General features: G+C 46.7%; 1 protein-coding gene across 1 annotated transcript in view; it reads right to left on the bottom strand.

Moving 5' to 3' along the window:
- Positions 1-17,862, bottom strand: part of LOC119385384 (neprilysin-1) — a 47,433-nt gene that overhangs the window by 14,644 nt on the left and 14,927 nt on the right. Inside the window, exon 2 of the mRNA XM_037652832.1 lies at positions 16,660-16,896. Coding sequence (XP_037508760.1) covers positions 16,660-16,896 — 237 coding nt within the window. The remainder of the gene's footprint in view (positions 1-16,659; positions 16,897-17,862) is intronic.

Raw genomic sequence — 17,862 nt, 5'->3', positions numbered from 1 at the left:
TTCATGTAACCCCCGTTATGTTTTTGGCGGTAGCTCAGCGGGCTAAACGCCCGCCAGCCATCGTAGCGGACGATGAGGTCATGGGTTCGACTCCTGTCAACGGAACTTTTTCTTAGTTTTTTCTTTGCCATCTGATGGCGTTCATTTTGCTGACGTACTTCTGTGACGGAAATACGTCATGGTAGTCTTGGTGGACGCCGGCATGAAGCACTTTCGTGTTGACAATATAAAAATTGACAACACAAAGAATAAAAAAACGTTTACACCCGCTTCAAGGAAACATGTAGATCAAAAGAAAAAGTAAGTAGAGGGTTAGAGAACAAACATGCGTCAAAAAATGTAGTTTGCAGACCGACAGCTCCGCACCATATTGCTAAGTAAATTACGCTCATCAATCGATGCTACGTAGTACGTGCCATGTCTCTTTTGTTATCGTACACATCTCATCGCCACCCTCGATTTATGCACATTGGCAAAATGAACGCTAAAAAGAGAAACAACTCCGGTTTCTCAGAGTAAGCTTTGAACGACTTGTGGAAAATTAATTTCACAACACCCACGGGCAGCGCCATGGCTGAGAGAGAAAGAAGAGCTCTTTAAGAAATATTTTCCTGAATCGTTGCAGTAAACTTTCGCAAAATGATTGGGAAATTGAAAACACTAAGGTTTTCGCTGTAATTACTGTCGGCAATTTCAGGTACCTGTGTCTAGTACGAGCGAGCGAAAATACTCTTGCTTTCATTGGTATAAAAACCGTGCGAGAAAGTGTGGCCGATATTGTGACGCCGCTTTTTCTTTTTTTTTTGTCTAACTTAGGCGTCAGTATCGAGCCATTAGCTTGAACTAAAGCACTGCACGGGCTCGGGCCTACCCGAAAACCCGGGCCCGGCCCGGCCCGTGGGCCGGGCCGGTCCGGGTAAAGTACATTTCACGGCGGGCCCGGGCCGGGCTCGGGTCTGAAGCTCCGGGCTTAGGGCCGGGCCCGGGTTTGAGGTGGCGGGCTCAAGTCGGGCCGGGCTCGGACTTTGCTGAGTTCTTAAATGGACTCTAAGGTGATACAATGAATCAGCTAAGACTGATAAAGTGTACTGTAAGAACTCGAATGTAGTTAGATTCACCATCATAAGGAGAAAATCAAGGGCAAAGTTCAATTTTTTAAATTTCGCGCCGAAATCTCCGTGCGTGACGTCACGGATTTCACACTGTATTTGTCGTGTTTTGGGGACACTGGGTCAACGAGACTTCTTGAAACTTGGTATGTTGAGTCTATGACCCTGTCAGAAGTCAATGTACTTAAGTTTTACCGATTAGGAACTACGTAGATCCCAGTAGACGCCGTCAGAATTAATGACGTCACGGTGTTTGTCGCACTATTTTCAAGGTGGCGTCGGCACCGCATTTTCTTTTTGCGCGTTTTCTCGCATACACAGACTCTCGTCGCGGCCAGCGTGGTGATTATGGAATTTTAAAAGTAATTTACTGATAATAGAAGAATTGTTTTTTCCTTAGTGTCGCTTCAACTGTGTTCCTCGTACATTGCTCTTACATATACGTTTCACATTTTATCTCGATAAAACAATTTTTTTAATGTGGGGCAAGCTATTTGGAGAAGTTTTATGAGCGACAAGCACTGATCTTCCGCTTCTTGAGTATGGGGCTACTTGATTTATCTGAAACGGGCGAGCTAAAAGAAAATAGACCAGGCGCCTATATAGTTAACATCTCGCAATTCCGTGCTTTATTTGCATTCTTTATTATTTCATATCCTCAATGTTATTCTCCAGTCGCAGTGATAAATGTAATATAATAAATTTATACCTATAACTTGTGGGGGTGCTATATCACCCCTGTATTGGCGACTGCCGTAACTTGGGCGCGACCGCTGTGTTTGGAACGCACGTGCTTGGCGTAAGTGGACACGTTCGTCCAAGGTCAGGGATGCGCTGGCGCTGTAACCCGAGTTTAGCGCGGTGGCGCCGGCATCGCCGCCGCGAATTTAGGCCGGCGCATAGAAACAGTGAGTGACTCTCTCTTTTGGGGTGTGGCAGCGCGCGCGGATGGACGTCTCCTCGCGGTGGGTCCGGGGACGGTACCGCGGCTCGCTGCCCTCGGACCCTCGTGGTGAGTCGTGCATCTGCGGCGCCGCATTTGTATTGTATTATGTTGTCTTATTGTATGTCTTATGTTATATTGTACTGTATGTCTTATACTGTCTTGAGAGTGCGTTTTATGTTTCCCAGTATTCATTGTTAGCGTGTTACGGGTTACTAATTCGGCCGGCGAGCTCGCCATATATGTAAATAAGTGTTTTAATAAACCTCCACGTTTTGTTGCCCGACCGCGTGAACTGTGTCCGTGTGTTCCGAGGGCGGCGGCGGTTATATCGCTCTGACCACACAAACTTGTCATCGCAAGCGCGATCACGGAGCTCCAAGGCGGACAAACGATCTTGCAAGTTCCAACCCTCCAGTAAAACGAAAGACTGCGCGGAGTCTCGTTGCATAAAATCCCTATAAAGACATTCTTTTTCCGTGGCGCCGTCTAGGCTCCCAGAGGTCACGTGACGCGAGATGGACATGCGCAGCCTGCTTTGGTGCCCACATTGTTACCATCTGAGCGTTCGTCTTGTTCCGCTATATTAGGGGTCTCACACTCGCCTCAGCTAACGGGCCGAATTCACGAAACTTTGCCTGGCTACGCCACTGGTCGAGAAGCTTATTCGCGCCTTTATTACCAAACTGGAATGAACCCCCAAAATAGATCGCAATCACTTCGTCCACCTATTTCCAGTCCTATACCATTGTAGTCTTACCAGCGAAGGCCACATTCTACCGGTACAACATCGTTAGGAAGGCATACACCATTATAATATGAAGAAAAAAAAAAACGACCTGTGCAAGCCGTGCATAACAAACTGCTGAAAACTGCAAGGAGAAGCCCTCAGAGGCATTTATAGATTACATTGAAGAGTGGTACAACGTTCGAGAACGAGAGAAATGAAGGGATCAGCGTGACAGCTATTTTCGTCCTGCAGAGGTCCAAAAAGACATCCTAAATTTGCTCCAGTGGTGGAAGATTAGAACTACGACTGCCGACGCCTTTACATTTAGCAAGACAGATGTGCGCCCCTGCGGCTAGCGCAAGCAGTGCAAGAAACTTTAGCGCGGCAGGACATGTGATGCAACGGCGCATGGTGTGCTTATAGTGGAATCTCTTTATAATTTTTTGTACAATAACATGCGAACAAACAAACTATAAACTATGGCACAAAAACTTTGACTGCATATTATAGCAGTGATGAGATATATGAAAACAATGCTATGACAAATTTTTTTTTTTTCATTCTTTTTTTTCAACTTTTTTTTTTCATTCGGCTTCTTATACGTATTTCCAAAGTGCACGTGGTGCGCGCGGTTCGTTATAATTTTTATCTAGAATAGTGTATTTACAACAAATGTAATAAGTCTGGCTTTTTTCCTCTATTTCTTCTGATATGCCAAGGTGCTACTAGGATGAAGATATATGTGCTACATATCCAGAAGGGTGCATGGTTGGCTTTGTCGTTACGCCATGCTTTAAAATGACACTAAAGGGAAAGCGATTTTTGTCGTATTAGTAAATTGCTCTTTCACAATTCCAAAATCACGACGCCTGCCGCGAAAAGACGCATGGGAAGCGAGAAAACGCGCAGAAAGAAATTACGGCTGGTGACGCCACCTTGAAGTTCCCGCATCACACGCGTCATAGATTTTGACGGCGCCTGCTAGGTCCTACGCAGTTCCTAATCGGTAAGAATAAAGTAAATTGTCTGCCGAGGGGGTCATAGACTTAACATACGAAGCTTCAAGAAATTTCGACAAGCCAAAGTCGCCAAAATACGAGAAATACGCCTTGAAATTCGTGTTGTCACGCGTGGAGATATTGGCGCGAAATTTAAAAATGAAACCTTGACCTTGATTTTCTCCTTTATTAATGCACCTGTGATGGCGAAACTAACGACATTAGATTTGTCAGACTACATTTTATCAATCTAAGCCGATTCATTGCTTCACACTCGTGTCCGTTTAAATTTCAATAGAGAGCGCAATAAAAACAAAGTGAAGTGAGCGTTATGTTCTCTGTCCCCTCTGTTTTTATTGCGCTCGTTATAGAAACCGGACTCATGCTGCAAATCACTTTTCCTCTTACAATATCTGCTACAAAACTATCTTGATGATCCCGATTGTATTCCTAGAAAATTAGGTACAGTATACCACGGCCGAACAAACGTTGATCGTACCCAGTATGTCCGCTCAACTGTTTCCACGGTGAGCCAGCCCTTGTTTACAAGAAAGTACCGTAGGTTAAAGTATACTTGCTAGCGAAGCATGCGCCAAGCATGCGTAGATATTTGCCACTTAAAACGCCTTGCGGTCGATTTATGTTCGGGCAACACCACCAGGCCTGTAGCTAGGGGGGGGCAACCCCCCCCCCCGAAATTTTGATGACACATGGTGTTTTATCGAAAATAAATCAAGAAATTAAGCATCCTTCTCAAATAGTGAAGGCTTTCAGCGAGTGCCCCCCCCCCCCCCCGAAAAAAATGCCCCACCTCCCCGAAAGGAATCGTGAGGAAATGCGAATGCATTTCTTGCGCCGAGAGTACACGGCGTAGTAATTTTAATGGCGTAAAGCTGGGCACATCGACGCGCTCAAGTGTCTCTCTTTTGGGCGCCTCTTTCAATGAACGCTTCCTACGTGCGTTCGTAATCACCTCAGGGATGTTGCCACCGCCTTCAATGCAGCACAAACGCGTTTAGAACGCACTGTTTTCAGGCTGTGCCAAGGCAGCACAAACGCTACAAACGCGTTTCAAACGCATTGTATTGAGGCGGTGGCGCAGGGAGGAGAGAGAGCGAACGGCGAGAGAAGGAGCGGCGAAGCACTGAGCCTACCCTCTCCTACACTCTCTCCACAACGCGAGAGCTCCGCCGAGCTGCTACGATGCGAGCGCCCTCACACGCCAGAGCGCGCTCCTCCTCTCCACTCACTCTTCGCTACTCTGCCCGCACCACCTGCTCCGGTTGCTAGGGGCGAGGATAAGCGCGCGCGCCCGCAGCTGTTGCTGTGGGAGAGGGAGTGAGAGCGGAGAGGCGCGCGGACAACGCCGGATGCCTTACATAGCCCGACTGAGAAATGCATCCGCATTTAAAAAATTCCTGGCTACGGGCCTGAACACCACCTATTGGTTCGGGCCCTGTCGGGCCCGATCTGTGGTCGGGCCGGGTAGGCAATATTTTTTCTCGGGTACGGGCCGGGCCCGGGTCTCGCTTTGAGTCGTCGGGCCGGGCTCGGGCGGGTAAACGTGAACGAGTCTCGGGCCCGGGCCGGTCCCGGGCCGAGAATCAAGGCCCGTGCAGTGCTCTAGCTTGAACTAAAAGATTTCGAATGGCAAATACACGCGAAATGGTTTAGTAGTGATCGACTCTTCACTAAGCCTCCCTCGGGGGCAATCAAAGTTATTCCTTTCGATACGATGGAGCCATATCGCTCACCGTTTGAAGTTTTCATTTCCACGAAAACTTCAAACGGTGAGCGATATGGCTCCGGTCTGGTATAGCCAGCCGGTCTGAGAACTGGCTAACCTCCCTGTCTTTCCGTTTTTCTTCTTCTCCTCCTCCTCCTCCTCATTTCCACGAGGAACAGAACAAAGCTTGGCACCCTTGGCAATGTTGCTCGAGCAGCCAACAGCACAGCAAGTTGGCATCTTGCTGCAGCCGATGGCGTCTTGCAAACTGTAAAGAGCCTGCGCACACGTGCGGCGGTGTTTCTACACAAGCTAATGGCGTCATTATGGAGTTTTAGCTTGAACGTATGCTTCTTTACGTTACCGTGTTACCGAATTACGTTTACCGTTTTTTAGAGGATTTTATACCCCTGTCACACGGCAAATCTAATGTCATTTACAGCTAATGTCATTCGTTTGTAATGTCATTTGTTTGCTGTCACACGGGGATACGTTTGCTGGCTTGTTCACGGTCGTCTGAAAGTATGCTGAACAGAATTGGTGCAATCATACTAACCTAGATAAATACAAATCTTTCGCATCGAAAGTCGTAATAAGATGTATTTGCAATAAAATCGTGTAAATCACTCTCAGCGGTCGGCTTATGATAGAGCGTGGTGCGATCACTGTGCTACAAAGATGCACAGGGTCCCTTAGGCATCTGCCTAAGTTGACTCGAAGGCGAAAGCCATCTTCTTCTTCTTCAGTCGATTTATTATTGCTCCTCCCCCGCCCCCTTCCGAATGCTTTCTGGAAGTAACGTGGTTTCGCACTGCCTCCATGACCGGAGGCATTGCAAGTAGGGGTGTGCGAATATTCGAAAGTTTCGAATATTCGTCGAATATTACAATCGAAATATTCGTATTCGATTCGAAAATCGTGTATTCGAAAAGTTTCGAATAATCGATAGCTTCGAATATTCGAAAAATTCGAATATGCAATTCGATTATCATGCCTAAAATAACTCGCCTTCCACATTTCTGCTGCGTTCGTATCGCTAAAAACGTTGCCGAGAGGAGCGATAAACATCGTAAGTACACGGAGGCACGATATCTGCCTGCGACGAGCGCCCCAATACGTATGATTTATTGCTGGTGCATCTCCGACGTGCAGCGCTGTTGGCGATCATGTAACCGTACATTTTCAATATTATGCGGCCGTAACCTGCCGCACTACCACTCGTTCACTATGCGGGACCACTTCTGAGGAAAGACAATGTGACTGGTGGCGGACTGTAGGCACCTTCAGATACTCCAGTCTGGCAAAGCTTTGCCCCATGTAACTCCCTATACCAACCACTTCTGTTCCATGCGAGCGTGCCTTTTCAGTAGCAGGGGGGGGGGTTGTCTCTGTTACAAGGGAGCGCCTGCTGCCTGATCATGTGGAGCAACTCCTATTTTTTTCATGATAACATGCAGTCATTACTTTCATTGTGCCGTGATATTTGCTTGTGTCGTGATGTGCATTGTGCTAGCCTGGACATTGTGTTCTGGAGATAGCAGTGTATGTTGTGTTGCCAGTCAGGCTATTGATGTTTTTTTTTTCTTCAAATAGCTACATGTTAAATAAAATACTGTTACTGTGGATGCATTTTTCCTTTGATATTCGATATTCGATTCGATATTCGAAGGTGGATATTCGTATTCGATTCGTATTCGAAAAATTTGATATTCGCACACCCCTAATTGCAAGCTTTCTACACATCACCTAGATTTGCATTGCCTCCGTGATCGGGCCACCGATCACGGAGGTATTGCAAAGCGACGATGTCGTGCGATGACGTCATCATGTGACGTCATGATGACCTCACAAATTTTGGCCGTGTGTGATGTAATGATGACGTCATCATCTGATGATTTTTTGCATTATTCGTGCTGACGCTGCCGACACGTGAGGCCGACAGTCAATTTTCACGTTTGATGAGGAATCTAAGGCTTTCGCTTTAAAATATTCAGTCTTGTTACAGCGCGGTAATGAATAGCAGTTACCAGCCAAAGGGACCAGAAGAATGGCGGGAAAAAGCTCTCTTTCTCCTCTTCCTGGACACATTCGCCGATTTTTCCTGCTGTTGCGCAGGTACGGTCCCGGCGACCTGGGGACGCATGTGCTGGGCGCGTCGCGCCTGCGCGGTACCGCTGCCCCAACGTCTTGGGTACGCAAGCCGCTTGGGTACCCGGCAATAAAGCTCTCTAACGTCCCGTTGGCCACGCAGTACTTTAAAGGGGCCCTCCAACACTATTCAACGCCCCATTTTTTATTCGTGGGTTGCGTGAACTGAAGTACGGACATGTTAGTGCAGCAAGAACGGCAGCACTAGCGGCCCGCAGTCCGAAGTTATTCTGTCTAGAATATTCAAAATACAACGAAAAAAAATGCCTAGCCTCGACTTCATTTAAACGGGGTCACATGACCACATTTCACTCGCCCCGTGACGTTTCAGAGCGCCCCAGTGAAATGAGCTGAAAGTCTTACGTGGGGAAGCTTGCCCACCATTGTTGCTTGTCCTTTCCAACGTACTGTTGACGTCGTTGCCATAGTGCCAGACGTGGTGCCTGACGCCTGATTTGTCTGAACTTGAGCGGGCGCCACTGAATCGAAGCGAGGCTTTGTCTGCTGTTCCTTACAACGGCATTACATGTCATTTCCTCCTCTCATGTTGAGAAGGGAATCTGTGGAACGGAAATGGTGGTGAAGCATGGTTGTTCCTATGCGGTCTGTTCGGTGAACCGCCCTACCGGGCCCGACGAACTACAAGGGTGCAGGAACATCGATTCAACGAAGGGGATTACTTGCAACACGAATCAGAAGTCCGACGTGCTGAAAGAGGCAGCTCCCATACGTACAGAAGCCAGAAGAAGGAAGAGAAAGAACCCTTTCGTATAGAGATCCGACCCGCGAAGGCAAAAAAATCCAGAGGCGAAATGCCAGCCAGCGCCTCTGCCGTGCTTTGTAGCTGTAGTGATCTTTTTTTTTTTTTTTTTTTTGCGACGGCGTCTATTTGGGGTTCAATGAAGAGCACAGAAGAGAAAAATGAAACACATTAGTAATCTCAGTTTTCATGCCACGCCACGATCACTTCTCGTCATAGGTTTGCTCGCTTAGCGGTCATTTCAGCCCGCAATAGTTCTGGCGAGTGCCTCGACGCGCTGATACATTCGGCAGCGATGTAGTGACTTTATTGCGTGATTAAAATGCTAAATCATTTGATATCGGTTCTTAGGCCTATGCTAAAATTATGCACAACGCTACTCGTCTTATTGCGTGCTAATGTTGGCTTAATTTGCGCTGCACAGAGTTGGCTACTGTTGATTACTATCGGCTAATGTTGGTGGCTCGTGCAGGCTCAACTAGCGCTTCCTAATGTTGGCTCACTGTCAGCTCGCGCAAGCTAATTTCGGCTAGCACTGTATGGTGCTTTGAAGCATTGGCGAACTTTTGGTTAGTACTAGTAGCCACCCTAGTACTAGACAGCGTTGGCTGTCGGAAGTGTTAGCAAATGCTTACTAGTGTTGGCTAACTGTCGGCTTAGTGTTAATGGTGTGAGGCGCAAGGAAAGATATCGCCAGGTCTGCGCGGAAACGCAGCACAGTCACAGCGAAAGCTGGAGGAGCGGCCTTTCTAGAACCCGTAATCGACTCTCCTGGGGCAAAAAATACAAGCACACATGCAAGAAATCCACTACGCCATAAATAATCGTAACTTTCATGAAGTAGGGAAGCACCCACTACGCCATTACTCGTCATTCTGCGGAGAAGCGTGGTACCCGCTACACATATGTAGGGCATTATGTTCACTTTGTGCTGTGACTGGTGACGATGAAAAATCACAGCATATCCACGGAGTGAATGATGATGAGTGGGCGAAGCTGCGGAGGTTCATCGGTAAACCGTGAATCTTCTTGTGAATTCTGCCCAGTACATCATCACCGACGTGAGATCGGGCGCGTTTATACTAAAGGTTCGATGAGTTATGACGACTTGCAGCTCACTTTAATTTTACATGTACGCTGTGAATTTTCATTGTTTAGAAAACCATTGCTTTAGAAAACATCTGGCGTCTTTCGTTAAGCAGCTGGCGTCTTTTCGTTTTGCTTTAGAAACATCTGGCGTTCTTTCGTTTTGCTTTTACAAAACATCTGGCGTCTTTCGTTGGTTTATTTCATCAATCAACGGCGTTTTGAACAAAATTTTTATTGTTTAATCACGCTCAGGAGAAATCTCACCAGGCACTACCTTGGAGGTAAATAATGGCTGCTAATGGGAATGAGAGACAGAAGAAGTCGGCTTTTAGCTAACACTTACACTTCTACTTCTACTAACGTTTCCTACAGGAACATGCCAATGGCTGCTAATGGGGAATGAGAGACAGAAGAATTCGGCTTTTAGTTAACGCACACGCTGCGAATTTTTTATTGTTCAACAACGCACAGGAAACATCTCCCACCGGCACCACCTTGGAGGTCAAAGCGTAAGACTGGTTACGCACTACGACTACTACGACTACGACTACGAGGGACGAACGGGTGTCGCCTTAAGGAGCTTCGCCCCTAAAATTATGGCTGAACCTTTTGTAATGGGTTGGAAGCAAAGAACGACCCGGTCACTCGTTGCGCAATTCCCATTGTGTGGCGCCTTGTTGTTATTTTACTCTTCTACGATGCTATATCACATATCTTGACAAGATTGCTTGCCCGACATGAGACCAACTGTATAGGGCATTTGTGCGAGAAGTTTCAAGCACCAGCGTGGCCTTGTGGTAGAATACTTGACAGCCATGCAGCGGCACCCGGCTTCAAATACCATTCGTTCCTGGAATTTGTTTCTACCTTCAGTTTTTCTTAATTCGCACGAGAGCGGGTACGGGCAGGGGCGGCGGCAGCGGACAACTACGGCGCCAAAATCGGCTCTTGTGATCTCAAAACAGCTTTCGCTATAATATATATAAGGGCCCCAAACACCATCACTGTCACCAGTGCCGTGGCCGAGAGCACAGAGTGACTGCTTACCGATGGTTAGGCAGGTGGTGGGTGGGAGCAAAGTGTAACACGCACCATCGGTGGTATCTGTCGCCCAGTTTGATGCCTAGAAATGTTATTCTCGTTTCATTTTCTTTCTTATTCCGCGCGATAGCGGTTACGGACACCGGCGGCGGCGGACGATTACCCCCTGCCGTTGTGATCTGATAACAGCTTTCGCTGTAAAACAAAACGACAGAATGGCGCCCTTCCGTCTGTCCTCTCTTTAGAGCGAAGCTTTTACCGGTGTCACACAGGCACCTTCATTCGCGGTAAGGGCTGAGCCGAGGAGCAACATTGAACTTTGAATCTAAGGTCGCGATCGCTGGCGCGCGCGCTATCGAAAGCCATCACAGCGGGGCGGGCGGCTCGTATACCCTTCTACGTGCTGCGCTCTCAACGCGAAGTGACTATGCGGAGAGCATCGCTCCCTGGAACGGCCGTATTTTCTTACACCATCGTTTTGTAGTTACGCGAGATCGGATACAATACAGTTAGCTGCCAGCCTCACTTCGTGTAACACTATAATTTGTTGCTATCGCATTCATTCCTTCGCCCTTGCGGTGAAACTGTGACTTTTTTCACAGCAGAGACCACGGATCAGAGTTGCCGGATGCTACCCAGGTAAGAAGCAAATAATCATAGCAAAAGAAGCACCCAAAAAGCCGCGCGACTTTCGCAAAAAAAGCCCGAAAGAAGCGGAAATTTAATAAATTTTCCCATTCTTGAAAATGTTTTTATATACACAAAAAATTGTCACTCAAGTACCAAGGGGAGTTTAAAAAATCAGTTTTGATTATTTTGTAGAGCGAAAATATGCGCAACTATCAACGAAAGCACATATTTACTTTTAAAATTGTCTCCAGGGTAGCCTTCATTCGGTTGAATGCACGTTTTCCCTTGCGTGATTACCGTCACTTGTTGATTCCCCCAACGTATGTTTGAATTCAACACTCAACTACAACAGCTCATCGATAAACGCACTATTGGTGAACTATACTTGCTGGAAAAATGCAAATAAGCCCAAAAAGCGCGACAAGTGACTGTAAAATTCTACAAGCGACTCGGCGAGAAAAGAAGCCCAAATGCGCTTATTATAAGCGGAACTGGCAACTCTGCCACAGACGCTTGAACACACCTGTAAACTTTATTTTCATTCGTCAACAATGCCTTGAATTAGTGGAGAATTTATTTTTGTAGATGTATTCGTTCGCAGTAAAGCAAAAGGCATACTTATTGACACTATCACGCCATCCAGTGGCCGTGGCACTATTAAATTGAATGCAATAAACCCTGCAAGTCTTCAAACCCCCCAATACATCTCCCACTATAAATACAAAAATGTTGCAAAGGAGCCCTAAGCATATTCATTACAAGTTACGAACGAGAGCACGAAAGCGTTTCCTTTGGCGAGGTTGTCGTCAGGGAGGGGTGCGGCAAAGCGGTGCGGTCGAGTTGTGTTATAAAGAATGAAACAATGCGCGAGGTAGAATTGTGTTATAGGATGTGTTATAGAACTACGTTGACAAGCCCAACGAGCACGTCATTTTCTCGCGCATTCACGTACGGATATGAAATGCATAACGTCAGTTTTTCAAGCAGGTTCCCGGTGTCTGCTTTTCACAAGCCTTCTCGTATTTGGCTACTTGGGTGTACAGCATTCGCGTTTGAACTCACGCTCGTCCCCTGAACCCTCCTCTTCAAAAGAGCGCTTCGACGACATGTTTCTGTCGATGTCGACATCAGACTCGCTGCAGCCATGCATGCTGCTGCGACACTTTTACTACAAAAAGTTGAAGGCCTACTAACAAGTTGCTGCGGGCTCCGGCATCGATCAGTACCGGTGGCAGAGGTCACGTGTTTTAAATGCGAAGCATTTCTTAGCGAACTTCTGCGACTTTGAGCGTATCTATCTATCTATCTATCTATCTATCTATCTATCTATCTATCTATCTATCTATCTATCTATCTATCTATCTATCTATCTATCTATCTATCTATCTATCTATCTATCTATCTATCTATCTATCTATCTATCTAGCCGCCTACGACTTTGTGCTCTCCTGGCCGTTTCGTTAATCGTATGTATACCAAAGTTGGTGTGTCATAACATAGCCTTATTACGAACATAAATGACAGGTCATATCATGAAAATCATGACACGCATATCATAAACAGCATGATTTACATTCCACGACCTTAGGCTCTTGCGGCCGTTCCGTTTATTTCATATACACCAAAATTGGTACGACGTGACAAGAATTCATGACGAACATAATGACTGGTCCTAACATGCAAATCATGACGCGCATGTCTGTGCAGCATGATTTACATGACATTGTCTCTGGGCGCTCGCGGCCGTTTAAATGAAGGGATATATACGAAAACTGGTATGACGAGACATTTCTGTATGAAGAACATAACTAACTGACTCGTGGTAACATGAAAATCATGACATGCATGTCATGTATGACATGATTTACATGCCACGCTCATGGCGCACTCGCGGTCGTTTCGCTAGATTGATATACACCAAAATTGGTACTGTGCTAATTGACTGTATGAAGAACATGAATAACAGGTCGTAGCATGAAAACCATGACATCCATGACATGTATGTCTTGATTTACATGCCACGCTCATGGTGCATTTGCGGCCGTTTCGCTTGCATGATATACACCAAAATTGGTATTGCGTGACACGACCGTATGACGAACGTAAGTGAGAGGTGGTAACATGAAAATCATGACGTGCAAGTCATGTACAACCTGATTTACATGCAACGCTCATGGTGCGCTAGCGCCCGTTTCAGTACATTGATGTACACCAAAATTGGTATTGCGCGAAGTGACTGTATGAAGAACATGAATAATAGTTGGTAAGATGAAAACCATGACATGCATGTCATGTGTGTCATGATTTACATGCCAAGCTCATGATGCATTCGTGGCCGCTTCGCTAGCTTGATGTACACCAAAATTCGTATTGCGCGCAGCGACTGTATGACGAACGTGAATGAGACGTGGTAACATGAAAATCATGACATGATTTACATGTCATGCTCATGGCGCACTCGTGGCCGTTTCGCTTGCTTGATATCCACCAAAATTGGTGTTGTGCTATGTGACTGTATGAAGAACATGATTAACAGGTGCTGGCATGAAAACCATGACATATATGACATGTATGTCATGATTTACATGCCTCGCTCATGGTGCACTTGCGGCCGTTTCGCTGGCATGATATGCACCAAAATTGGTATTGCGCGACACGACCGCATGACGAACGTAAGTGAGAGGTGGTAACATGAAAATCATGACGTGCAAGTCATGTACAACCTGATTTACATGCCACGCTCATGGTGCGCTAGCGGCCGTTTCAGTACATTGATGTACACCAAAATTGGTATTGCGCGAAGTGACTGTATGAAGAACATGAATAACAGTTGGTAAGATGAAAACCATGACATGCATGTCATGTGTGTCATGATTTACATGCCACGCTCATGATGCATTCGTGGCCGCTTCGCTAGCTTGATGTACACCAAAATTCGTATTGCGCGCAGCGACTGTATGACGAACGTAAATGAGACGTGGTAACATGAAAATCATGACATGATTTACATGTCATGCTCATGGCGCACTCGTGGCCGTTTCGCTTGCTTGATATCCACCAAAATTGGTGTTGTGCTATGTGACTGTATGAAGAACATGATTAACAGGTGCTGGCATGAAAACCATGACATATATGACATGTATGTCATGATTTACATGCCTCGCTTATGGTGCACTTGCGGCTGTTTCGCTGGCATAATATGCACCAAAATTGGTATTGCACGACACGACCGTATGACGAACGTAAGTGAGAGGTGGTAACATGAAAATCATGACGTGCAAGTCATGTACAACCTGATTTACATGCCACGCTCATGGTGCGCTAGAGGCCGTTTCAGTACATTGATGTACACCAAAATTGGTATTGCGCGAAGTGACTGTACGAAGAACATGAATAACAGTTGGAAAGATGAAAACCATGACATGCATGTCATGTATGTCATGATTTACATGCCACGCTCATGATGCATTCGCGGCCGCTTCGCTAGCTTGATGTACACCAAAATTGGTATTGCGCGCAGCGACTGTATGACAAACGTAAATGAGACATGGTAACATGAAAATCATGACTTGCATGACATGTACGACATGATTGACATGTCATGGTCATGGCGCATTCGTGGCCGTTTCGCTTGCGTGATATACACCAAAATTGGTATTGCGCGACGCGACTGCATGACGAACGTAAATGAGAGGTGGTAACATGGAAGCTTGACATGCAGGTCATGTACGACATGAATTGCAAGCCCCACTCATGATACATTCGCGGCCGTTTTCCTAGCTTGATAATACCAAAAAATTACACCATCTCCCGCTAAAGGGGACCATGAGGCGATGCGAAGCCGGAGCACTTGCACGATCGCGTGCCGTTGGCGTTCGTTGGGCATGCTACCGACCTCGCGTCGTGGAACGCGAAGAGGGACGCTACGCACGTCGTATCTTCCATCTAGCCTGGCCGTTAATTCTCACAGGGCGAGCGGGGAACGCGGTCGACAGGCGGGCGAGAGGGGGGCAGCGTAGGAGAGGAGAGAGAAGGGGAGGGGACGCGCATGCGCTCGAGCTCATCGCGGCGTTGCGCAGGAGAGAATTTCGGCATGTATAGCCCGCGTTTCAGAGGAAGAGTGGAAAGGGGGAGGGGGTATGGGAGAGGGGAAGGGGAGAGGGAAAGTGGAGAGGGTGAGTGGAGAGGAGGTGTGTGGAGAGGGTATGCGCATGCGCAGTAAGGGTGGTCACGCCGCACACCACCACCACCGGATTGAGCTCCGCCTTAAGATACTTCGCATCTAAAATTGGTATTGCGCGACGCGACTGTATGACGAACATGAATAACAGGTGGTAACATGAAAACCGTGACATGATGTCATGTATGTCATGATTTACATGCCGCGCTTATGGTGCAATCGCGGCCTTTTCGCTAGCTTGATATACACCAAAATTGGTATTGCGCGAAGCGACTGTATGACGAACGTAAATGAAAGGTGTTAACATGAAAATCATGACATGCATCTCATGTATGGCATGATTTACATGCTATACTCGTGATGCACTCGCGGCCATTTCGCTCGCTTGATATACACCAAAATTGGTATTGCGCGAAGCGACTGTATGACGAACGTAAATGAAAGGTGTTAACATGAAAATCATGACATGCATGTCATGTATGGCATGATTTACATGCTATACTCGTGATGCACTCGCGGCCATTTCGCTCGCTTGATATACACCAAAATTGATATTGCGCGATGTGACTGTATGACGAACATAAATGAGAGGTCTTAACATGCGAATCATGTTATGCATGTCATGTACGGTATGATTTACATTCCACTGTCATGGTGTGCTTCCGGCCGTTTTGTTAACTGGGTATATACCGAAATTGGTATGGCATGACACGAGTGCGTAATGAACATAAACGACAGGTCATGCATTGTATATACCAGAATATGCGTTTCATTGGCATGGTGTCTACTAGATTGTGCATGCATGCGTGCATGGCAAACATGCGATATATGGTGGACTAGATGCCATGGCACGAATGATTTCATTTGGCTCAAAGACAAACAAGGCGATGTATGCAGCTCTTTGCTGGCTGCTTCGCATTACATCGATTCCCACAGTGCGTGGGATCTGCCGAATTTTTTTTTGTACACGAATTCGCGGACTTCCGGCGAGCAGGAACTTTCCCCAACTTAGCAAAGTAACGCATTCGTGTTTAAAAAGCGCTCGTACAACACCAACAAAACGCCGTGATTTGGCGCCGCCTCATAGTATAGCAATTCGTTTATGTGCAGTTAGAAGCTTAAAAAATAATACATGCATTTGACAGCAACAATGCGTTATTGTCGAGAATTAAACCGATAGGGGAAACGATTACAATTGGACGTCACTCGTGTATGTAACAGAAGAGTTCACAAACTGTCCGGACGGCTGTGATCCCATCGGTCGACGGTGACGACCGTGCAGCGCGGTACGAAGCTAACGCGTACCATGTCCGAGTCGGGCGGGCAATTGAAGATTTCCGCGAACTCGACGACATTGCGCAGCGGCACATTGACGCGGTAGTGTGCCGGCAGCCAGTGACCACGCTGTTCCTGGTACACCAAGTCCGCAGCTTCGCAGTTATCTAGGGCGTAGTAAATGAAGAAAAGCTGGTCAACGCTGAGGCCAGGAAGCTGCGCGAGCCGGAAGTCCATGTTCCACGTACGCCGGATCTGCAAAAGTTCCTGGAAGCAGAGTTCCCTGCCAAGTTTACCTAGTTCTCTAAGAGAAGTAATCTTTCAGAACATAATTTGGCTTCTGTCCTTACTAGCGACCGGCTTCATAAAAAGAAACGATATACTGACATATTTTATTTATCTATACACACTCGTAAAACAAGGATCTGATTTCAAGCATTGTTTTGGTAATTGCATTTCATCTTGGATTACGCCACCGCGGCGTTTATAATGTATTTATAAGGCCTGTGTTTTCTGTCGTAAGTGACATGTGGGGCAGCTGGAAAATTAGTCACAACGACGTACTTCGGCAAAGTAGCTATTTGGGCAAGTTTGTAAACTTCATCATAAAACAGCGCACACACATGAAGACAAAAGAAGAAGGAAAGATCCAAAGACACGAACGCTTCTTCTTGTTTTGTCTTCGTGCGTGTGCGCTGTTTTATGATGACGTAATTTAGAGACCATAGCGAAAAATTCTTCCGGTTATATATTCCTGGGAAGGGTCCGACTCATTCCAGGGTGTTTTTCACGCCAAGCCCGAGGAGTGGTTCATGACCCCTTTAAAGGCGTCATCGAGGGCGATTAGCATCTGCTTCTGAACCGTCAGATTTGCGTCGCAAGAGGCATAGCCGTGCTGCGTGATGGCAAAGCAAAGTTAGTGCTGACAAATTTCTGCCACGAATATAGGCACTTCTATATTGGTACGACGGTCGCCTACATCGATGAACTCGTGGACGCCAGCAATGCTTTCGCCCTCTTCGTTACTACCGAACCTGCTTCGAAGGATCGATGTGCCCAACCAGATTTCGACGTCATCCCGAGCCTCCCGAAGCACAAGCAAGACCAGCTCAAAGTCCTAGCTGAAGGACTGCTTCTTGTCGTCGTCAAGAATTCGACAGACCCCTGTCGCAAAACATCGCATCATTACAGAGAAAAATGCCAGACCACTCCGTCAGAGCCCGTAAAGAGTTT

This window comes from Rhipicephalus sanguineus, chromosome 3 (assembly GCF_013339695.2).
Source record: "Rhipicephalus sanguineus isolate Rsan-2018 chromosome 3, BIME_Rsan_1.4, whole genome shotgun sequence".
Classification (NCBI taxonomy): Eukaryota; Metazoa; Arthropoda; class Arachnida; order Ixodida; family Ixodidae; genus Rhipicephalus; species Rhipicephalus sanguineus.
This window is presented reverse-complemented; position numbering and strand designations above follow the sequence as displayed.